This window comes from Nyctibius grandis, chromosome 31 (assembly GCF_013368605.1).
Source record: "Nyctibius grandis isolate bNycGra1 chromosome 31, bNycGra1.pri, whole genome shotgun sequence".
Lineage (NCBI taxonomy): Eukaryota > Metazoa > Chordata > Aves > Nyctibiiformes > Nyctibiidae > Nyctibius > Nyctibius grandis.
The window spans coordinates 5,278,415-5,295,027 of NC_090688.1; the positions used below are offsets into that span (position 1 = coordinate 5,278,415).

The 16,613-nt window shown below is 67.3% G+C and overlaps 1 protein-coding gene across 1 annotated transcript; it reads right to left on the reverse strand.

Annotated features, from left to right (window-relative positions):
- Nucleotides 1–524: 524 nt before the first annotated feature.
- Nucleotides 525–16,285, reverse strand: ARHGAP45 (Rho GTPase activating protein 45). The gene is made up of 23 exons (XM_068420435.1): nt 16,156–16,285; nt 14,007–14,334; nt 12,516–12,659; nt 11,416–11,500; nt 11,117–11,189; nt 10,805–10,883; nt 10,541–10,678; nt 10,314–10,378; nt 9,875–9,985; nt 9,215–9,295; nt 8,816–8,992; nt 8,453–8,590; nt 7,962–8,152; nt 7,603–7,745; nt 7,153–7,230; nt 6,750–6,851; nt 6,229–6,392; nt 5,534–5,722; nt 5,023–5,160; nt 3,674–3,912; nt 3,148–3,406; nt 2,631–2,733; nt 525–2,456 (listed from the first exon to the last, which is right to left on the reverse strand). Exons 1-23 carry the CDS (start codon nt 16,243–16,245, stop codon nt 2,104–2,106), a joined length of 3,468 nt encoding a protein of 1,155 aa, XP_068276536.1. The 5' UTR covers nt 16,246–16,285; the 3' UTR covers nt 525–2,103.
- Nucleotides 16,286–16,613: the final 328 nt, after the last annotated feature.

The window sequence follows — 16,613 nt, forward strand, 5'->3', positions numbered from 1 at the left end:
GCTCACGGCTGAGCCAGGAGCTCCCTGCAGAGCTCTGATCCAGCTGCAGCTTGGACGCTGCAGTGCAGACTTACCCCATTCTTACCTCGTCTGTTCTACCCTCTGGCTGTTGTTTCGACACCTTGGTGGTCAGATACTGCAAGGGAGAGTTTGGAGAGTTGCTTTTCACCCCCCGTCGCTTTCATTCGAATCTGTTCCAGGTCTCTCGAGGGTTTTTAGACTTCAGTTTACTCAGAGTGCTTCCTCACGGCGCTCGGCCTCCTGCAGCCGCGGGCGGCCGGGTCTGGAGGACTCTGATCTCGGGGACACACACGGGTTGGAACACGCTGGTTTTATTTTTTTTGGAAGCGTATCAATCTCAACAGCAAAACAGAGCGCAGCTTCCGACAGCAGCACAGGCCTGTCGCAACAAACACGCTTCGCTTTTTCCACGCTGAATGAATACACAGACAGAAGGGTGCCTGGTACCGCGTGAAGCTCAAGCGCAGCTTTTGCCCCTTCCCTCACCCACCCGACACCCACCCTCGCAGACACCCGCGGTACCGCCCGTGGTCGCAGTGCTGGCAGGAGGAGAGGGCCCTCGGCCTCCCGCCTCTTGCTGCCGTGAAAGGACCTGCTGGAAAGCTCCAGCCGTGAGGAGCTGCAGAGCAGAACACCCCGCCGGGACCTCTGCCCCCTCTTTGGCTCAGTTACAAACCATTTCGCTGTAAGTTAACGCCGGTTTTGTGTACCTTTAACCTACGAGCTGAGCTGCGTTTCCCATCGGCCTCGGAGAGCTCCGGGCACAGCCCAGGCTCTCCCTGCTGGACACTGATGCTCTGAGGGGTTGAATGGCTGGTTGATCACCCAGTTCCACAGGAATAAGGTACATGTCACCCCCCAGACGCCGCTCAGTGTATCCTGAGCTGGCCTCCTTGGCTGGAGATCGGCCCCTGCCTTCCCCCTCGCTGTCCCCTCCGTGCAGATGCTCCTCGGAGCGGGAGCAGAGTGAGAGGCGATGCGGTGTCCAGCGCTCCCGGAGGAGGGTCTGGCTGATTATTAGACAACGGCTTTGGGTTTGTGCCGTCCCTTAGGAACCGGGGGCTGCTCCTGTGTGAGGCACCAGCGCGTCTGGCCCCAGCCGGGAGCTCTTGGTCGTCGCTCATCACGCGCCATCCCGGGGCCGGGGTCCAGTGGGGACGGCAGGGATGCAGCCCAGGTACGAGCAGGGTGGTGGAAGGAAGCAGCTTTCAGCTCTTTCTAAGCTTAAAATCTACGTTTCTCTATGCTTCAGTGCAGAAAAGAATCTCATAGCTTTTAAAAAAAATACTTTGGCTGGTCTTGTTTGACCCTGTTTAAACCCTGTAAGTTCCTTTGCCAGCAGAGGTAGTGGATTCCCGTTGAAGGGTCTTTACAAAGAGAAAGAAGCCTCTTGCACTGGCAGGGGCTGAGTGGGTTGAGGCCATGGTGATCCTGAGGACGAGGAGGAGGAGGCATCTCCCCCAGTGACCTGCTCCCTGCCCAGTTCCGTGTCAGGGCCAGCTGGGAGGGCAGCGGTGTCCTTCTGGACTTGCAGCTTAGATTTTTGGAAACCAAATGTCTATTAAAAAAAAAAACAAACCCTGAGAGATCACGCAGTGCTCAGGGCCCCGCAGCCGGGAAACGCCGTCCCCTGAGCTCGCTCGCAGCCGGCGGGTGGCTCCTCACGTGGCTCCGGCCAACTCGCCTCGTCTCGGTCTCTGCAGCGGAGCGCGGGGTTAAGGAGCGCAGCAAAAATGAAGCCTGTGACGTGTCATGGGCACAGCGAAGCCCTGGGCTCCTGCCCAGTCCGGACCAACAAGCCAAGGGTCTGCCCTGCTCAGCTCCTGCCCAGGGAACGCGCTGGGCCACGCAGGGGCTCCCGCAGCCGACGCAGACCGGAGCCGAGGGCTCAGGGGTTTGTGTGGAAGCTCCAGCCACGGACCAGCCAGGGCTTGGCTGCAGCTGCCACACCAAACCCCCCCGCTGCCGCGGCCCCGTGCCGGCCTCCCCACCCCTCGCGGTCACAGCTCGCTGCGCCTGGGCACCTCCTGGGTTTCGCCCCTTTGCCCCGTCCCGGCGTCCGCGGTGTCTTTGTTCGGTGGCTCAGACAAACCGGGGCTGCTGCTGGCGGCCACCTGGGCCCCCGGGCACCGGCCACCGGGCAGCAGTGGGCATGGGCACGTTGTTGGACTGGTTGGTGTTGCCGTCCGTGCCGAGGCGGCTCTCAGGGGATTCCTCGGCGTCGCTCTGCTCCTCTCCCGGGGGGCTGCGGGGAGCGGGGCCCTCCGCGTCCCACTGCCCCACGCTGCAGCTCCGGCTCCGCGGCCCCTCGCTCCCGTCGTCGCAGAACTGAGCTTCGTCCGTGCTGGTCTCGCTCTCCTGCTTCGTTAGCCGGGCGCGCCCGTCCCTGCCGTCCTCCAGCTCCGAGTCGGAGTCAACGGAGCGGTCGCCGGGCTCTGCGGGACGGAGGGAGCCCCGGGTCACGCTCCCGCCCAGCACCGCGGCGTCGGCAGGAGCTTTGTTCGGCAAACTTGGGGTTTTCAGCGCGGGGAAAGGGCAGTGCCGTTGCCACCGGTGCCACCCCTCGTGCCTCCCGAGAGACCGGCGCCCACCGGGGAGCCTTCACTTACCTGCGAACGCGTCGGTGCCGTAACCCAAGTTCCCCTTGTCCGAGGGCAGCTCTAGGTAGGGGACGCTGCCAGGAGGAGCCGCAGGCGGGGAGCTGGCGCCGGCCTGGGAGGGAGAAGGGAACTTTCTCCTTCGCTGACACGTGGTGCCAGGAAACGCTCAGTGCAGAAATGGCACCTTTTTGTCCCTGCGTAAGTGTGGGCTCCATCCTCCCGCCCCCCTCAACCTACTGGGATTGTTCTTTTGGGGCAGAAAATTACTCGCAAGCGGAGTGGGGACGTGACAAAGCGAGGTGAGTTTCCTAAGGGCAGGGCAGCCGCGCTGGCGGGACCCGTGCCATCGGGTGGCACAGCGGGATGGGGAACCTGCGGGGCCGAGCACGGGGCAGGGGCACCGTTTGGGAGAGGGGCGGGGGGCATTGGGGCTGCAGGAGGGTCTGCCCCAGGCCGCAGGCACCAGCGGGCTGCCTCGGGAGGCTCCGCGTCCCCGGAGGGTCCTGCCTTCCCCAGGGACCCCTACCAGGTCCGAGCGGCCGGCTGCCTCCCTGCTGTCCGTGGCACATTCGCTGGAGCCGCCCAGCGCCGCGGGCTCCTTGTTCTCAAAGATGGTCGAGTAGAAGATGATGAGCGCCTCGATGACGCGAGCTTGGTGGGGGTAATCCACCAGCGAGGACAAGGAGATGGTGGCGTCCGTGGGCCTCGGGCGCATCAGTGTTGGCCCAAAGACGATGCCCAGGTTGCTCGAGGTCATCTTGTTGTCCTGTTCCACCTCCACGATCCTGGGGAGGAGGAGGAGGAGCTCGTGAGAGCGACGAGGGGAAGGGACGGGTGGACGGGCAGGGCTCGCCCTGGAGGAGATGCCAGGCTGGCAGCACCGATGTCCCCTCTCGTGGCACACACAAACTTCGTGGCTGCAGCCACGGATCTGCCTCCCTGCTCCCGGGAAGGGCTGGGCTGTCCCCACCGCGGGGCCGGGGAGGCTGCACGGACCGTCCCGCTCCAGGGAGGGCAGGGAAGGCGCCCGGGCGCCGGACCTGCCCGCTCACCTCCTGAGGTGCTGCAGCAGGTACCGCAGCGTGGCCATGTTCTCCCAGGGCAGCTCCTGCAGCAGCTCCTTCAGCCTCAGCACCAGGTTGGCCACCACCGGGTCCGTGTCAGCCCCTTTGTCCACCAGCTCGGGGCCGCCCTTGCCGCCCCTGCCCTTGGCCTCGCCGCCCTGCAGGCTCTCCTTGGCCAGCCCCATCAGCGCGTTGTACAGGCGGAAGGGCATCAGCGGCTCCGGCAGCTGCAAGAACAGGGGTGATGGGGGCTGCAGAGCCGTCCCCTCCGCGCCGGGGGAGGCTCAACCCTCCCGACACCGCGGCCTGCCCAGGGCTGTCGAGCTGAGGAAACCTGGGGCCTTTCCACAGCAAGGGACCATCCCCCCGGCTTGCAAAGCGCGTGCCCGGAGGGTGAGGCTTGTTTCTCCATCTCCTGAAGCGGGTAAGTCCAGCCTCGTTTGTCCCAGCTAATTAGTACCTGCGGAGCTCAAGCAAAAAGCAGTGTTTGATCAGCCCACGGGTGCTCTCTGCTGGGTCAAGGTTAAGGGATCCCCTGGCCCGGGTTGGGCAGAGGGGAGGTGGTTGGGGAGAAGACAGGCATGGGTGCAGAAGGGAGGGTGTCACCGGCGCAGCAGCGGAGGTCGGGCTGTGGGTGGGTGGAAACTCCTGTGATGTTTGTAGGAAGCAGCCAGAGCAGCACATTAACGGATCAGGGGGTTGTGCAGCTGGTGACGCTGTCAGAGCGGCTCAGACAGGCTGGGGACAGGGTCCCTCCAGCACCCTGACGGGGGGGCTTAACCCCATTTCCCTGCAGTGGGACCCTGCGTCGTGGCTCAGGACCGATGTGCAGAGGCAGCTCAGGGCCCCGGGGACACGCTCCCTCCCCAGCTGAGCCCGGACACCCAGGAGCCCTCCGCGGAGCTACCCCAGCCCTCGAGCACGGCAGCACCGAGGAGTCGAGCGATGAGGCTGCGGCGCCAAAGAGAAGCTGCTTCCCCCCCTTCTGCCCTGCGGTGGCTCGTGGGAGGATGTGGGCGATGCCAGCTGCACCCCCAGCTCGTGAGTTTGCGCGTTGGTGTTTGCTGGGGGAGGGAAGCTGCTGGTGGGTTGTGCCAGGGCTTGCCCAGAGCGGGGAACCCACGGCCAGCGCGGAGGAGCCGCAGCCCGAGCGCTCGTCCCCACTCACACCCGTGGTCATGTCTAGCCCCCCAGGGACCCCTCGCCACCCCCCTGCCAGGCACCGTTCAGCTCAGTCTGTGCAGAATTGCTCCTGCCAGATGCTTCGGTGACGCCAGGTTTGGTTTGAGGACGTTCTGCCCTGCCTCCCCCCGCAGAAGGGACCCCCAGCACCTCACCTGCCTCAGGTAGAGCTTCAGGACGTTGCTGATATCGTGGGGGGAGGCCTGGGACAGCTCCACCAGCTCCTTCCCGTTCTCAAACGCCTGGCAAAGCTTCTCCACGCGGGTCTTGACGCCGTTAACTCGGTAGATGCCCTGTAAAAGAGAGAAAAGGGGAGCTGAAGTGAGGAGAGAGGTTTCTCTTCAAGTCTGCACAAGACAGTGAGCTTCTAGGTCTCCTCCTGGGGTTGGAAATCCCTCTCAGGAGACATCCTGGGCCATCCCCTTCCAGCGCAGACGTTACGGGCAGTCCTGCTGCACAGGAGAGAGGGAGGGAAGAGAAGTGAGTTTCCAAGGTCAGGGTTTGTGGTGTCAGGGCCAAGTTTGTCACTTATGGGACTTTCTGGCTTCCTGCGTCCCAGGAGCCTGAAAAACGAGTCGGTTGGTTTTCAGGCGAAGGCAGGAGGTGATTCAAGAGGAGGTGGCTGGGCCAGCAGAGCTGGAGAAGGGGGAAGAGGGTGTGCGTCACCTTGGTTTTCAGCGCCCGCTTCTCGATCTCGGAAACGCACTTCCTGACGATGAAGGGGATGCCGTCCGCGCTGCTCTGAGAGGCCTTCGTGAAGTCTTGCCCGAAAAGCTGCAGCTTCCCTTGGAGTTTCTTGTGCCCGCACTGGATGGCCAAGGTCTCCAGACACTTCTTGTGGCAGGCCAGGTAGCACTGGAAAACACGGGGCAACGCGTGGAGGTGGGAGGGCACCTGGGTCGGGCGGAAGGGCAGCGACTGGGAGACACTGGGAGCTCGAGCAGGACGGTGGGGAGTAAAAACGCCTTTCCTGGAGACCCTGCAGGAGCGATGCAGAGCGCACGGACCCCTCCCCAGAGCAGGGACGGCGTCCTGAGCACGGGCTAGAGCTGGGCTAAGGGACTCCTGCCCCAAAGGTCACGCTGGCACCTCTGCTGCCACAGAGGACTCGGACCGCCTGGCTGTGGTGGCACCCATGACCACGCGTGTGTCAGAGCTCCTGGCTGGGTTTCTGCAGCAAAGCTGTGACACCCGAGCGAAAAGCTGGACCATGAACATGCTGCTGCGGAGCGTGTGGCTCCCGTCCGGGGACACTGAGTCACAGGGCCATGCACGGGCAGTGGGGAGCTCACCCCGGTCACAGCACACGTCCTCCATCCCTTCCACCCACCAAGCTCTGCCCCCACCTCTCCCAGCTTTACCTCCTCGCACTCGGCTCCCTGGAAGTAAACGTAGCTGTTGCACTCGCGGCACTTGGACGGGGCGCGGAGCTTCCTCAGCCGGTGCGTCTGCGCGGCCCTGGACAAGCCGACGTTTCGGAAGGGCCCCGTCGGAGCCGCCATCTCGGGGCTGATCCCGTTGATGCCTACGAGCGGGACGAAAGGGAACGCCGCTGCATCCCGGCTCCGGGGAGGGCTGGTTAAGCAAAGCGTGAGCAGAGGGGTCCCTGTCCCGGCACGCACGACCAGCTCATGCCCCGGTCCTTCGGCATCGTTACGAACAACCCGCTCCGTGGGCAGCCCTGGCTCGTCTGCCCCCGCTGCCTCGAGCAGAGCTCGGCCCTTGGCAAAGAAACCGCTGTCGGGCTCCTCATCGCCCCGCACCCTCCCAGCAACTGTCCAGTTTGCCTCCAGCACTGCGGGATCTGGGCACCATGAGCCCGCCGTGGGCTGTGCCATGGTGTGTGGGCGCACGGCAGGAGCCCCGCATCGCCCCCGCGTACCCTGCTCGAAGGGGGCGCTGGCCTCGTCCTTCTCCTCCAGCTCCTCACTGGACGACATGGTGCCGTTGGACGACAGCCGCTGGAGCTTGTGGCTGAATTCCCCTGGCGAAAGAAAACCCGCAGGGCGGTGAGGTGGGCTGGGGCAGCTCCCTCCCGAGCGGGCGAGGAGCTGGCGGGGGGTGGGTGCCCGTGCAGCAGCTCCCAGGGGAGCAGGCTGCAGCCGCTGCAGGGTTCGGTGGTCCCTCACCCCATCCCACCCCATCGGAGACTGGGCTCAGGGTTATTTACAACACAGCGCAGGTAAAAGAGGGAAGCGACAGGTTCTCTCCTGACTCGGCTGCTCTGGTTTCAGGCTGGATTACAGAAGGGGAAGGGCTGCCTGCCCCGGGCTGTCAGTACCTACCTGCGCTTGAGTCCAGGCTGCTGCCAGCTTCAGTGACCGAGGTGGGCCAGGATTTGTGGACCTGGTGTCCCCTGCCACCTGCAGAGGCAAACACAGGGTCCGTTTGGGATCGCTTCCTGCGTTCAGGAGAGAAACACGAAGAGCCTGGGCTCTGGGAGACGCTGAAATTACTGCGGGAAGGTGCTTGGTGTGCTGCTGGCGGGCTGGGGAAGGGGCTGGGGAAGGGGCTGGGGGGCTGTGGCCTTCGATAACACCCCCAGCCAGGGACAGAAGAGACAGGACGATGGAGAATGGGCTGTTGGGGAGCACCAGCCAAAGCAGAACACCCCCCGTGATCTGATTGTGTGTCCTTCAGGAAATTCAGGTAACACCGAGGTCCTGCCTTGCTCCTGACCGGGGGGACGCAGCCTGCGGTGCCGGGGGGACGGCGATGCTGGGGCTGGGGCTCACCTCTCCGCTCCGCCGCAGCCCCGCTCTGCTGCTCCCTGGCTCCGGCCGCTCCTTCCGAGGCGGCCCCGGCCCCGTCCGAGCCGGCGCTCGTCGGGAAGTCGCTGGCATTGAAGCTGCCTTTCCGCGTCCGAGTGAACGGGGACCTGGTGGGCGGAAAGAAAAGGGAATGTCTGAGGGGATGAGAAGGAAGGACACGTGGAAATCCTGTTCGTGGCTGCTGTAACCACCAGACAGCCCGTCCCCTCCATCGGCGAGGACATGAGGAGCCCTCCCGGCTGGTCCAGCCCCAGCGTTCCCGGCCGGAGCTGCCAGAGGAGATGAGGGTAACGCAGCCGTGGCTTCCCCCTCTCCCTTCTCACCAGGCGTTGTGTGACACGTAGGGCTCGAAGTCGTACTGGATGTCGGGTTCGTCCCCCCGCTGCAGCTGCCGGACGTGCGAGGCGTACTGCTGCCCGGGGTCGTACAGCTTGCTGCTCTCGCACAGCGTCTGGAAGTTGACGGGCAGCGGAGCCGTCTGCATGTGCATGATCTGGTAGAAGGAGATGGTGGCCTAAAAACAGCACAGAAAATAATCAGATGTGAGCTTTGGGAGGTGACACACGCGGGAGAGAGACATGGAGCTGCGGGCTAGGTGAGAAATTGGGAGCACGGAGCGGTGCTGGGTCTGCAGCCCCCAGCCTTGGCTGCTCAGGGCAGAAGGGAGCTCTACACCCACCTGGACCTCATCTGCGATGGGCAGCAAAGGCAGGGGAGGCAGCTCTGACCCCCTCCTGAGCAGGGTATGTCCACCCCCTGCCCTGGGACCACCCCCCTGCCCTGGGACCACCCCAAGCGAGCCAGCCCCGCTCACCGTCTTGATGACCTGGTCGCTCTGTTTGATCACTTCGTGGATCTGCCGCAGGGAGTTCACCTTGGTATCCTCCAGCTCCTGCTTCTGCGTGTTTGCATCCGCAACGCAGGTCCGGTACGTGGCCATGGCCTCTTCTGCCTGAGAGATGGAGACACTTCACAGGTGACCAAGGAGGACAAGGAGAGCAGCTCCCTGCACTTGGACCCCGTTCCTCCAGGCACTCCTGCGCCGTGTCCGAGGACCCGCGGGGAGCTCAGCTCAGTCCCCTCGGCTCAGGGCTACTCCTGGGCTAGGACAGCGCGGAGCGAGGAGGTTCTTGCTGGGCAGACGCTCAGCCCAAGCCCAGAGCTGCCACGTTCCTACCTTGTTCTTGGCTTCCTCTTCCAGCCGCCTCTTCTTGTCCAGGGTTTTGGTGGTGGTGCCGCTGACGTTCTGCTGCTCCTCCTCCGCTTTCACGGCCACGTACTTGGCCTTGTCGTGCTCCTCGCTGCGCTGCATGTAGATCTGCTTGGCCTTGCGCAGGTTCACCTCCGCCTCTTGCTGCCAGTGACAAGCGACCCGGGGTGAGGACTGAACCCTGCAAGCCCCCAGGGCCCCTCTCCTGGCCTCCAGCATCCCCAGCACGGCAGAGGCACCCCAGGACAGAGCCCCTAACACTACTGGGGAGGGGCGAGGAGCCCAGTGTCCTCAGAGGGGTACGTGCCATGGGGGTGCTCCAGACGGGGCTTGGGGGGTGCAAGCCCAGCCCGTGCTGCCACTCACCAGCTTCCTCTGCGCCCGGTGCCACTGCTCCTTGATCTCCTTCCTCCGTTTCTCGTGCTCGAGGCGTCTCAGCGTCAGCGGCTGGACCGGGAGGGAGGAACAACCCGCGGCGCGGTGTGAGCGTGACGCTCCCTGCCCTGCCCTCCGCTAAAGGCTTCGCGGGGAGAAGTTCCCTGTGGCCGTTGTTGCCGGTTCCCAGCACATCTGGGCTCGGTTACAGGGAGGGTTTGTGTCACAGGCAAACATCTGCAGCCTGGGCAGGGACAGATGTGGTTTCCCTCCAGCCTGAGCTACGCCAGAGCCGCCCTCCCCGGCTGCCTCCCTGGGGGCAGCTGGGCTGGAGGGGACGTGGGCACGCCGAGGGCTCGGGTGAGGCGGCGGTGGGTAAGGAGATGCTGTGTGATTAGCCAGACTTGGGGGGTTTCTCCTAGACCTCGTATCTAACCCCTCGGAGGGCCCGTCGTCTGGCTGAGAGTTTGGGCTCACTGACCCGCCGAGGCCAGAGCAACGCCGAGCCCAAGCGGTGGCCAAGCCAAGCACCAACTGGACTCCAGTTCCTGGAAGCTCTGCCTGTGGCAGGAGGACTCCGGAGCCCACCAGCCCCCGTCGCTGCCCAGCCACCAGGGAAGACCCTTCGGAGGTGGCCTTCGGTCCCCTCACCTGGAGGAAGGTCTGGTGCTGCAGGGTGTTGGCCGCCTGCAGAACCGACGTCCCATGCTCCATGTCCTGCTCCAGGGCCAGCAGGTAGATGGACAGGAAAGGCATGTTGGTCTGGGAAAGGAGAGGATGCACCACCCTGAGCCTGCTCCTGGCAAAACCCCCTCCCGGACCGCGACGCTGCGGTCACAGGCTGCCCGGAGCCCCTTGGAGGGAGGTCGGCGGGGCTGGAAGGGCCGATGGAGCAGCTTCTGCAGGGTCTTGGCATTGTCCCCTGCCTTGGACACACGGATTTTGCCAAGCAAAGAGCTCTGGAGACCCACGTGCTCGTTCCCGTGGGCTCCAAAGCTGCGTCCCGCACAGCGAGCTCCCCGGGGCAGCCGGCTCCCGGCACAGCCCCCCGGCCGGGACCCCGCGGGGCTTCGGGGCCGTGGGGCCGTACCTCCTGACTGAGGGTTTGCTTGCAGCTGTTTGCCATCTTCTGGAGCCCTTTGGCGAACTCCATCTCTGCAAGAGAAAGGTTGGAAGTGAAAAGACACCCAAAACACCCGGATTTCCCTGCTGAGGGGGGTCCTTCTGAGAAATAAACCAAGAGCTTCAGGACTGAGGTCCCCCCCTGCCCATGCAGCGCTGGGCAGAGCGCACCCACCCGCCGCCCTCCCGTCTCACCCAGCGTGGTCCTTTTCTCCAGGTACCCGATGAGGTCCTTCATGTACTTGGAGATGTTTTTGGCGTACTGGAGGGCAGCATCGACACCCCCCTCGCAGCGCTGCAGCATCACGTCCACTTCCTCAGCGGGAGGATGGCCTGGGGTGGGATGAGGGGGAGGAAGAGGAGGGAGACACCGACCTGGGTTACTGCTGCTGGTCGCTGACCCGCTCGCTCCTTTGTGTTCCCCCACCCCAAACCCTGCACCCAGAGGCTGCTGCTCACCCGTGTCGTAGCTTTCCATGCCCGAGGGCACGCCGTCTCCTCCGGGCCCCGGGATCCCCCCGTAGAGGCTCTCCATGGACTTTGGGAATCGGGAAAGAAAAGGGGCTGATGAGAGAAGAGGAAGGGGGGCAGCCGGAGGGGCTGGCGGGTGGGGGTGGGGGCTGAACCCCAGAGGGCGGCGAGGACAGGACCAAGCAGGTGAAGCCCACACAGAGCTCCACTGGGCTTGGGGGTGAGCTGGGCATCCCACGTGTGGGGCTGGGGCTGGGTTCGAGCACCCCGGCACATCCTGAGACCCGCAGCATCGCTCACCTGGCTCTGGTCGCTGGGCGGGATGGAGAGGATGGTGCTGCTGTCCACCTCCCCCATGAGGAACTCGGACACGCTGTGGGGACAGGAACACGGGGCTGGGGGGGCTGCTGGTGCGAGCGGCAGGAGGGGTGAATCCGCCCTCCCGGGGGGTCTCGCTGGTCCCCAAACCACCCCCCAAACCAGCCACCACTCTGGGGCCGTGCGGCGAGGGCACGGGGCGAGGGGCGGAGATGGGTCCTGGCTGTGGGGGCGATGGGGGCCATCAGGGGACCTTCTCCGGGCCGGCCAAAGTCCCTTACGTGCTGCTGAAGGACACGGCGATGGTCTCCACGGCCTTCTCGAACTCCCGCTTGTCCGTCTCATTGTTGGATTCGTAATGGAAACCTGGGAACGAGGGAATGCGGGAGCCCCGCGGCCACGAGCGCCGGTGCCTGTCCCGGGCAGGGGAAGGACCTGCCGGCTCTGCCGGTCTCAGCCCTGCTGCGGGGCTGGGTCGGGGTCAGGGTTGGGCTCGAGGGAGCAGCGGGGCGGAGAGGACCGTCCCTACGGCTGATGGACTCTCTCCAGCGCAGCGTCTCTGACCCCCATTTTCCCCGGGACTGACGTCCCTGCCAGCCCCACTCACGGGTCTGTTCCCTCCCGTTACCCCAGGCTGCCGGGAAAGCGCTGCTGACCGGACCCGTTCCCCTGCTCACGGCCCCCCCGGAGCCCCTGCCCCGAGCGGGGTGGCTTCCCCCGGGGGGGCTCTCGCCCGCGGCCGAAAGAGGAACCGGGAACTGGCACAGACGGCGCTTGGCAGACGCCCAGGCCAAGGGACGCTGGCCAGGAGCCCGGGGCTTCGGGTCTGGCGGGTGCTGGGGCCAGTGAGCTGAGCCCCGCTGCTGCGGTGAGGGGCTGGGGTTGGCCCCCACCCCTCTGCCTGGGGACGCAGGCAACTTGCCCCATCCCAGCCCCACGTGGGGCCAGCCCCATGGCAGAGCTCCTGCCACCCGCCACGAGGCTTCCTGCCCCCTCGCCGTTGCCGCTCGGTGTCCAGGAAGCGGCGGGTGACGCACGATGCTGTGCTCTGCCTGCGGTTAGCGCGGCGGCCCCCTCCCCGCTGCCGGGGCTGCGCAGGACGTGGAGCCCCCGCCGGGATCGGGGCTCGCAGACCCCGCTCTGACAAACTTGAGGGGCTGCCGGGAGCGGGGTGGGATCCTGTCAGTGTTGTTCCCGTGGCTGCGCCTGGAGACCCCCAGGCAGGGACCCGGGCACTGTCACTGCTGACACCACATCGTCCGTAAAACCGGAGCACAGCGAGCAGGCAGCTCCCGCAGCCCCCCATGAGCCCCCCGGCCCCCGCACGTCCCAGCCGGGGGCAGGAGGGGAGCGGGACTGAGGCCCCAGCCCCACGTCTCACCTTTGACTTTGGAGATGAGGGTCCCGGCGGCCGTCAGGGTCTCCAGGGTGTTGAGCAGCGGGTACTTGTTGATGACCTGGCGCAGGATGCGCAGGGTTTCGCCCAGGCACTCGTGGGCCAGCGGCCGCTGGGGCTCCTTGGGGTCTGCAAGAGAGGGGGGCTGAAACGCTGCCCCATGTCCCTGCCCTGCGGGTCCTGCCGGGCTCCCACACTGTGCAGCCCATCCCCTTGGCATTGGGGCTCCCCAGGAGCTCCCGCTCGTCCGGCACGTCCCCGTGCCTCCCCTCCATCCTTGCCGGGCCAGCCCAGCCGTGTGTCCCCTGCCCGGCCCTGCGGCAGCCCGACCTTCTCGGCATGTTTTCCTCAGCAGTAACTTTTTCCCTTGAAAGCGGTTTGGGAATTTCCTCCCCGTTTCCTGCCCTTCCTCCCCGGGACGGGCGCTCCCAGCCGGGGGAGGGATGCGGCAGGTCTGTCCTGCCACCGTGCCCCGGCCGGGCTCGCCGCGTCCCGGGGGTCCTTCCCCAGGGGCTGGGGACGGGGCTGGGGACGGGGTCGGCGCGGGTCCCAAACCACGGCTGCATCCCGCAGGTCAGCCCCAGGCGCCAGCCCCAGCCTCTCCCCGTCCCTTTGCTCTCTCGGGGACGGCACCGTCCCGGCTGTCCCAAACCGGGTCCAGCAACGACCGCGGACCCCGAGCGGGGGCGGCAGCGGGGTGGTGGCCGTTTGGCTCGGGGCTGTTTCCTCCCTGCCCTGCAATGCCCAAACCTTCGCAGGGACCTGGAGGCATCGCCCCTCCGGCTGCCACCCCGCTGCCCCCCAGCAGCGCAGCCCCCGGCCGTGCTCCCCCCAGTCCCGCTGTGCATCCAGCCACCGGGGCCACCGGGGCCACCAGCCACCCCGGGCTGGGCGCTGCCTCTTTCCACGGCAAGTGGGGATGTGTCAACATGTTTGGCAAAGCCAGCGCCGAAAACAGGGCGTCATGTGATCCCCCCACCCCGCAGCCCCACCTCGCTGTGGGGACCACGACATCGACACCCAGCCCTCAGGGACGTCCGCCCGCAGCCCCCAGCCCCCGGCCCCACACCGCGGCGGCGTCCCCGTCCCACTGCCCGCCCCGGTGAGGGTGGTGGGGTGGGCTGGGGGGGGCCGTGCCCGGTGCCCCGCGGGGCTCGGGGGGGCCCTGGCAGGCAGCTGGCACCGCAGCGCTGTAAACAGGAAAGCGGGCGGATGAAAATAGCTCGCCGGCAGGAAGCCACGTTATCCTGGCCCCGAGCTCCCGCAGCCACCCGCCACCCCCTGCCCACCGCCGCCACGGCTCGGCACGGCCCCCCGGGGGTCCCGGCCCCCTCCCAGCCCGGGCAGAGACCCTCACCCACGGGTCTGGTCCATCCCCGGGGAGGGGATGCTCCCGCACCGGTCCCGGTGCCCTGCAGCACCGCGGCGGGCGGTTCGGTGCCGCGTGGGCAGCCCCGGGGGCATCCCGGCACTCACCGTCCCGCAGCACCACGTCCCGCAGGTTCTCCAAGGCGTCGGCGAAGCGGGCCACGTCCGCCAGCAGCTGGGAGATGTCCTCCGTGTCGATGAAGGGGCCGTCCCCGCCGTCCATGGGGCTGTGGGACGTGGGGGTCTTGTGGCCCTTGGGCACGGCCCTGGCGCCCGCGGTGAGGGGGAAGCCGGCGGCGCTGGCATGGCGGCTGAGGCTGGTGGGGCGCTTGAGGGTGCCCACGGCGCTGGGGCTGGTGCTGAGCTTGGAGGCGGCGGGGGGCAGCTCCCCCAGGCCGGCGCCGGGCGCCTCCAGGCAATCCTTGCGGGAGAGGTCCTGGGGAGGGGGACAAGCGTGAGGCCCCAGCGGGCACCACCAGGACCCCGGCGTGGGCAGGGAGGGGGTGGCACCCCGGGACCCCCCACGCCACCAGCCTGGAGCGACGGGCTGTTGTCGGAGGGGCTGGTGCCAGACCCTGCAGCTGTGCTGTGCCTCAGTTTCCCCAGTCGGGTATCCCGGCAGAGCCCAAGGGTCCAGCCCAGCTGTGGCGCGGGGACGAGGCGTTGCCCTCCCCGGCATTTCCAGCCCTTTGGGGGTCTCGGGGTGGGCGCTGGGGGGGTCTCAGGACCCCGCAGGGTGAAGGCAGTGGGACCGCGCCAGCCGAGCAGCAGCTGGCAGGGTCCAGGAGCCATCCCCACAGTCCCAGCCGTGCCGCCGGCAGCCCCCCTGGGTGTGGGTTTGTCCCAGGGGGCACACACCGACCGTGGGGGTGACCCTGCCTTGTCCCCACCGGCACCCCCCGTGCTGGACCTGCCCGTCCCCGGGGAGCTGGGGACCCTGGCGCGGCCAGGCAGGATCCGGCCCCACACATCCCTTCCTCTTTTTCAGCCTGTCCCGTCCCCAGTCAGGCACAGCCCCCGCCCTGCCAGGGATGGGGGGGAAGGGGACCCCTCCCAGGCCACTGCCTGGGGACTCTGCAGGTGTTTTACAGACTGGGGGAGCCCCCGATTTCTGGGGGTAAAATTACCCCGAGGGAGGGGCTGGGACTGGCACCTTCCAGGGCCGTGAACCACGCAGGGGCCGCGCGCCCAGTGAGGGTCCTTGCGGCACAGGGAGGGGGCCCACGGCCACCCTCGCCCCTCCATCAGCTCCCGTCGGTGACCCTCAGGCACCCAGGCATGACACGAGTGCGCTGGGTCTCAGCATCCCGGGCTCGGCGGGGCCGGAAGCCATGTTCGGTACCAACGGGGCAAACTCCGCGCGCCTTCCCCTCCGGAGCGCCCCGAGCCCAGCCCTTGGAGGCCTGTCCCCGTCACCCTGGGGTGCAGCGGCCCCGGAGACCCCGCTCCCTCCCGGCCGTACCGTCAGCCGCACGGCGAGCGCGTGGGGCAGCGAGTCCAGGGAGCGTTTGGGCGCGGCGGCTTTGCCGGTGCCGCGGCGGCGTCCGGCCGAGCAGGGGCTGTAGCTGTTCTTCCCAGCCGCCCGCCCCAGCATCCCGCCGCCCGCCACCCATAGGCCCCTCGCCCGGAGGGCACAGGCACGGGGATGGGGCCGGTGCCCCTCGCCAAGGAGCTGCGGGCGAGCGCTCGGCCCCGTCTGGCCCCTGCGGGCGGGCTGGGCGCAGGCGCGGGGCGGGCAGTGCCGGGGTGCGCGGAGGAGCCCCGCGGAGGCGAGGCGCTTCCTCCCGCACCCCCCAGCGCCGGGGGGGCCGCAAGTAAATAAATACATGGCAGAGCCGAGGCACCAAGGGCTGCCCGAGCCCAGGCGTCCCCCGCTCCTGCCCCTGTCCCCTGGGCAGTTTGGGGTTTCTCTGCCCTCCCCAGACCCTCGGCCGCAGCCCCCACTGCCGGGCTCGCCTGCCCTCCGCCACAGCCCCCAGCTTGCCCCCTGGCCCTGTTCACCCTCCTGGCTCCCCAAGGCCCAGTGAGCAGGGGCCTTCCTCAGCTCCCTCCTCCTCCTCACGGACCCCCTGGCCATACCCAGGTCCCCCTTCCCCCTCCGGCTCTTCCCAGCAGCTCCGTGGCCCCCGTGGCTCAGTGGCTCTGTGGCTCCGTGGCCTCCATGGCCCCCGTGGCTCCGTGGCTCTGTGGCTCCGTGGCCCCCGTGGCCCCGTGGCCCAGTGGCCCTCACCCCGCCGGGGGGACGCGGGACACTCACCGGCAGGGTCTGTGGGACGGGGCTTCCCGCCCGGCTCTTCTTGGAGATCGAGGGGGTTTTCATGAGCTCCCGCTTCTTCCGGGAGAACATGGCTCCGGCCGGCCGAGCCCCGGCCCCCGTGGCCCCGTGCTGGGCTCCGGCGGCCGCGGTGCCTGGCTGCCCGCGCCACGCTCCTCACCGCGCCGGCCACATTCGCCGGGGCGAACTGTCAGGAGGGCGCGGGTGACGTCGCCTTATTTCCTCATCGGCTTCGCAGGCAAACCTGAAACAGGAAAAGCCAAACACGCACCCGGGGCGCGAGGCCGGGGGGAAGGGGGACCCCGGCTGCCCCGCGGGGGGCTCGGGCCCGGCTCCAGCCTTGCAGGAGGTGGCCGGGAAGGCGCCGGTGCTCTCGGGGGCGGTGGGCTCGCGGTGGCCGTTTGCAGGGTGGGGGGGGTTTGGTGCTGCACCCCACGGCT

Excerpts from the sequence above, each read along its gene's own strand:
- ARHGAP45 (XM_068420435.1), bottom strand. The coding sequence starts at position 16,245 with ATGTTCTCCCGGAAGAAGCGGGAGCTCATGAAAACCCCCTCGATCTCC. Across the intron at positions 6,852-7,152 it reads CAGCCTGGACTCAAGCGCAG|GGGAATTCAGCCACAAGCTC; the intron begins GTAGGTACTGAC and ends TTCTTTCGCCAG. Across the intron at positions 3,407-3,673 it reads CTGCTGCAGCACCTCAGGAG|GATCGTGGAGGTGGAACAGG; the intron begins GTGAGCGGGCAG and ends CCTCCTCCCCAG.